This window comes from Lolium rigidum, chromosome 1 (assembly GCF_022539505.1).
Source record: "Lolium rigidum isolate FL_2022 chromosome 1, APGP_CSIRO_Lrig_0.1, whole genome shotgun sequence".
NCBI classification, from domain to species: domain Eukaryota; kingdom Viridiplantae; phylum Streptophyta; class Magnoliopsida; order Poales; family Poaceae; genus Lolium; species Lolium rigidum.
In genome coordinates, this window is record NC_061508.1 from 23488473 (window position 1) to 23494360 (window position 5888).

The 5888-nt window shown below is 37.7% G+C and overlaps 1 protein-coding gene across 1 annotated transcript; it reads left to right on the top strand.

Annotated features, from left to right (window-relative positions):
• Nucleotides 1-260: 260 nt before the first annotated feature.
• LOC124669511 (squalene synthase 1-like) lies at nt 261-5409 on the top strand. Its single transcript, XM_047206123.1, has 13 exons — nt 261-446; nt 543-585; nt 786-875; nt 971-1046; nt 1574-1643; nt 2306-2449; nt 2557-2661; nt 3045-3191; nt 3683-3758; nt 4382-4470; nt 5013-5104; nt 5177-5216; nt 5298-5409. The coding sequence occupies exons 1-13, from the start codon at nt 261-263 to the stop codon at nt 5352-5354; spliced, it is 1215 nt and encodes a 404-aa protein (XP_047062079.1). The 3' UTR covers nt 5355-5409.
• The last annotated feature ends 479 nt before the right edge of the window (nt 5410-5888 follow it).

Consider the following 5888-nt stretch of genomic DNA (forward strand, 5'->3'; position numbering starts at 1 on the left):
TCAACTTACCCGTTGGACACGTACGTGTGACACGTGTCTAGCAGACTGTCATTGCAGCAAGCCACGGAACAAATAAATAGCGAAACAGCGCTTCGGCCTGCAACTGCAACACCACCGGCGCAGACTGCCATTGCCCACGCACGCACGCCAAAGCTAGCTTCTACTCCACTCGGCACCTCGCCCAGAGGTTCCTTGATCGGTGCATAGATCGGTGTTGGTGATCGAGTTTGATTTGATTGGGGCTTGTGATCGAGGAAGGGATGGGGGCGGCGCAGTCGAAGGCGAAGGAGATGGTGGCGCTGGTGAAGCTGCGGGCGGCGGCGCGGCGGATCAAGCGCCAGATCCCCTCCCAGCAGCACTGGGCCTTCTGCTACGACATGCTCCAGAAGGTCTCCCGCAGCTTCGCGCTCGTCATCCAGCAGCTCGGGCCCGAGCTCCGCAATGCCGTAAGCTAAGCTAGCATGCACTCCCCCTCTCTTCCTCGCGCGCCATCCCCACCACCCACACAAACAAATTCGCTCCGATTCATGTTGTGCATGCAGGTGTGCATCTTCTACCTCGTGCTCCGGGCCCTCGACACCGTCGGTGAGCACTCACCCTCGCGCGCGCTGCTCTTCGTGTTTGAATTCCTTTCATTCGGAAACAAGTCCATATAACCTCCATAAGTTTCAATGCTTTCCATTTCAATGCACAATAGGCGCTGCTCTTCGTGTTTGAATTCCTTTCATAGGTGCTTTCCGTTTTAAGAGCAACACTCACCACTGTGATTAATACTGCGACTGCAGAGGACGACACCAGCATCCCTACCGAGGTGAAGCTGCCCATCCTCCAGGATTTCTACCGCCATATCTACAACCCCGACTGGCATTTTTCATGTATGTGTACGACATCTCTCCTAAGAACACGAGCCTATTGTGCTCTTGTTACCATGTTGTTCATGTTGATCTCATCATGCATGTTTGACCGTCAGCTGGAACAAGCCACTACAGAGTGCTGATGGATAACTTCAGACTCCTCTCCACGGCTTTCCTCGAGCTGGATCAAGGGTAATGAATTTCTCTCACCGTATCAATCTCCCAATTGTTTTTGGGAACATGTTCCATCATATGGATTCTTCTTATCTCAATGTCTTTAGGTAACAGGCGAATCACAGATGTCACTCGAAATTAAACTCAAGACTTTCTTAACCCAATCAAAACTGAATTAAAGACTTTGTCTATATACGGAGCTTTCATTGGGTATTTAAATGCCATGTGGAAAACTAGTACTACTAAGAAAGTTCATTCAATATTTTGTAAATGTGAAATGGCATTTAATTTGCAAGCCATGCTTTTGGAAACATTTGAAGACACTAGACAGTAGTATCTTTTTCCCGTTCAGCTGAAAACAATTGGAAGTAACAGATCCAGTGTCCATCTCTTGAACCACGCCATTAAAGTCAGCGTACTATTACTTCACATGCTGCAGTGAAGCTTTCTTCCTCCTCATTTATTTTTCCCAAGTTTTTCAATTAAGTACAGTAAAGTTCATTTGAAGCTTTTGCAGAAAATAATTATATTTCATATTTTTTCAGATATCAGATGACAATTGAAGATATCACTAGGCGAATGGGAGCAGGAATGGCAATATTTATATGCCAGGAGGTCTGTTAGCCTAGATCAATCAAAATATAAAGTGATTACATAATAACTTTACTTATAAATGTTCATTTTATTTTTACTATGAGGTGCCTTCAATTTTTAATCAACGTACGATACTGTTTGTATTCCATCTCTCAATTTACATTTTTGCATGCCATATTCTGTAGCTTTTAAAATATAATACTTTGGAGTATATGGAATTTCATTAATGAAAAAAAATGAGAATGGGCTACATAAAAGTGAGTATCTAGTAACACATTCAAAAAAGATATGAACACTTTTACTGAAATTCACCTGATAACAACACTTGTTTGGCTACTACTGTTTGGTTTGGAAATCCATTTTTAGGGTGTCATAGCAATGTGTTATGTTTTGGTCACTTCTATAATTTGTGGGTATGATGGCATTGATAAATGTAGTTGTCGCACCAATTTTAACTGACACTTTGACATAAATATACATATCTGTGAGACTGGACCTAATTAAAAATCGGGGAGTAAAGGATATTTCTTTGGCAAGGCCGCAAGAATAACTAGTTAGCTCTGGTAAAGGCAAGAATGTACTGTTTGTATATCTGAGTTTTTTTATATAATTATTAATAAAACTTAAATGTTGATGCCATTGATATTTTGTTTAAACTAATTGGGAACAACTTTGTGTTGTAGGTTGAAACTGTTGATGACTATAATAAGTACTGCCACTATGTAGCAGGGTTAGTAGGGTATGGGCTTTCCAGGCTGTTTCATGCCGCTGGGACAGAAGACCTGGCTTCAGATGAACTTTCAAATTCAATGGGTTTGTTTCTGCAGGTATTATTTACATATTATTTTAATCAAATATTTTTATTCCACTTTAATAATGGATGGAAACCTTTTTTACATTCACCCTGTATCTAATAGTTGGGCTTCAATTGCAGAAAACCAATATAATAAGGGATTATTTGGAGGACATAAATGAGATACCAAGGTGCCGCATGTTCTGGCCTCGTGAAATATGGAGTAAATATGCTGATAACCTCGAGGTACATCAATCCAATTGCTTATATCTATTCCTCCCGACTGGCTGCATGTATCCTTTATTCTTAATTGCAAATGATCACACATCCACAGTTTTCTGTCTTGTAGAAACAAGGGAATTACATTGGAATCATATTATAAATAAATGCAAAATTCTTCTATTCCAATGCTTTATAAAATAATAATAGATAGTACTTGGATGTAATAAAAATATTTTTAATTAGGCAGTTAATATTGTAATCTAAATACCCAATCCTATCTCATTACTTACTCAACTGTGAAAGTCTACAATCGTTCCACCTTTGACATCCTTTTTTGCACATTATATTTAAAGTAATCTGCCATTTTTCATCTATAATAATACAATATTTTTGGGTTACTAAATCAGGACCTCAAGTACGAGGAAAATTCAGAAAAATCAGTACAGTGCTTGAATGATATGGTGACTAATGCTTTGATCCACGCAAAAGATTGCCTCCAATACATGTCAGCGTTGAAGGATAATACCAATTTTCGGTTTTGTGCGATACCTCAGGTACACTAAAGTCGTTGTTATTCTTATTACAATCTTCACAGTCTAGCGATACTAATGGACATGTCGTAGCTCAGAATAGATTTATGGTACTAGACATGATTTATGGTAATTGAACCTTCCTTTCATTGGGTCCTAGATGTAATTGGTTTTAGAAGGCACCAAGGTTTAAAGACAGGTTTTCAAATTAATGTAGTTGATGTATTATTACTAATTGAGGCAGCTAGAAATGCTATGTTTTAGCCAAGGGTACTACTTACAAGATTTTTACCTTTAGGATTGATCTATTATCAGTGCACTGATCTTTCGGACCAGTCATTTTTTTTGTATCGATACTCAACATTCTTTTAGCCACTTCCAATAGTTCTAAGCAGTAAAATAGATTTTCTATTACAAAAGAGTTGTATATATTTTACAATAGTAATATATTTGGTCATACTTCATTGCTGAGTGGCCGTCTAAATGTTTCACAGTTAACTGTTTCATCTTTTCAGATAATGGCAATTGGGACATGTGCTATTTGCTACAACAATGTTGATGTCTTCAGAGGAGTTGTTAAGATTAGGCGTGGTAAGACACATTAACTTACTTGAAGTTGATAAGTTGTACTGGCCTTCATTTTACCAGAAATTATTTGTGTGAGAACACTGTCACACTATGTTTAGGAAATTTAATTTGTGGCCTATTATGGACACTCTAATATTCTATATCACATTTGGAGTACATGTATTTTATGTGCATATTAAATATGAATAGGAATTGATCAATGATACAACAAAGTGCATAATAGAGTGCATCGGTAATCCTTGTCATTAGGAATTACAACTCATATATTTTTCTTTTATTGGTAATTTACTATTGATTTTTTGATTCATCATAAGATCCACTTTATAAATTATGATTCAGTAGTTAAATTGCACACGTACATACTTGAGTTTTGGTTAATATGAGAAAATGCATGTTTTGAGCAGTTTATGGTTTTCTGTTCTCTTGGACCGATGGGTTCATAGTTGAGTAGAACAACCTAAGATTTCCTAATCAGAGTAGGAAAGGAGATAAGTAGAGTGTTTTCTCTTAGTGGTTATCATCCCCTTAACCAACTTTTACTTTTATGTTGGATGTTAAATAATTTACATGTTTCAGTCTTGCGGATATCTTTATGTTCCTTGTAACATGTACTCCCTACCTCTCAGGGCTTACTGCACGAATATTTGACGAGACAAAATCAATGTCAGATGTCTATTCTGCTTTCTATGAGTTCTCTTTATTGCTAGAGTCGAAGGTATGCTCTTTAATGGTTATCCAAACAAACATAGAGTCTATCATTACGTATAATAGAAGATTCAGATATTTTGTGATGTACATGTAAAAGAAAAGATATTATGTCATGTTACCCAAAAGAAAAAATACTTCAAATAGTGTTTCAATTGTTTTATGGATCACTTGAATGTTCTGTAGTTGTATGGACCACTTAGAGTGTTTAATTTTTACCTCAGAAATCCGTAACTGAGAATGTTTACTTTTGATCCCTGAAATTCATAACTAGGTAGCTTTACTTAAAGATGGTATGTTTAGCTTTTAAATTTATGTAAACCGTGCCATCTTTATTTTTGACCGTCTGCTGGTGTTGCTGTAAATAACAAAGTTTAGCCAACCTTCTTAATGTTCACTGATCCATGATGCAGTTAGTTGTGCCTTTGAAGCCAATCTTTGTTGTTTTGTAATTATGACTTTATGCCTAATATGTTTGGTCGCCATCTCCTGATTAAAGATTATGACTGTTTTTGCGATTTTATACACCATATGTTTGGTCGCCATGTCCAGATTGATGATAACGACCCAAGTTCTGCGCTAACACGGGAGCGTGTAGATGCAGTAAAGAAAACTTGCAAGTCATCTGGTTTACTAAAGAGAAGGTTTTTTGAATGACTTGGGATTGTACTTTAATGCTGATACCTTCATCTTTCACCAACTCTCTGATTTTGTAGGGGATACGACCTGGAAAAGACGCAGTATAGGCATATGCTGGTGAGTATTTATCTACAAGCTGAAATTTTTGCAGGTTCTCTGTTATAAAAATTTCTCAAGCTGCTTATGTGACATCCTCAGATCATGCTTGCACTTCTGTTGGTGGCTATTTTCTTGGGTGTGTTGTATGCCAAGTGATTCGGCCAACATGGTCCTTCTATACTCATACACCACCTAGCCTGGTAAGTTAATATAGGTTTTAACTAACAAACTGCCAATATTTTGTTTTTAACTTCTGATTTGGAGGAAAATTGTAACCTCCCAATATTGATTCTGAATTTCATTTGTGTAGGTTTCGAATGGTGTACCTGCCGCCTACAGATCGATATGGTTTCATGATATGCGTTGCTACCCTAATGCCATACTAGTTCTTTTGTTCTTTTTTTTTTGTCGTCCGTTATGTTGTTTGGCCTTGAAATTGTTTGAATATATGAGACACTTGTAAACTGTATCATAAGGATTTAGTGTGGTGCCTTGTTGCACAATTATGCCAACTGTATTCGGTTAATTTGTGACTTATGAAATATCAGTTTCAGTGCCTCTTGTGCAATTCCATTACACCCACCTGTGGCTAGGCTCTTCCCCAATGCTTACAATTTGACAAGGAGATCGTCGTGCATTGTTGCTCCTGCCAAAACGTCTTTTTTGCCTTCAACAATGGTACAAGATACA

Coding starts and splice junctions, on each gene's coding strand:
- LOC124669511 (XM_047206123.1), top strand. CDS start 261: ATGGGGGCGGCGCAGTCGAAGGCGAAGGAGATGGTGGCGCTGGTGAAG. Junction 2,450..2,556: donor CAATGGGTTTGTTTCTGCAG/GTATTATTTACA, acceptor CTTCAATTGCAG/AAAACCAATATAATAAGGGA. Junction 5,217..5,297: donor CGCAGTATAGGCATATGCTG/GTGAGTATTTAT, acceptor TGACATCCTCAG/ATCATGCTTGCACTTCTGTT.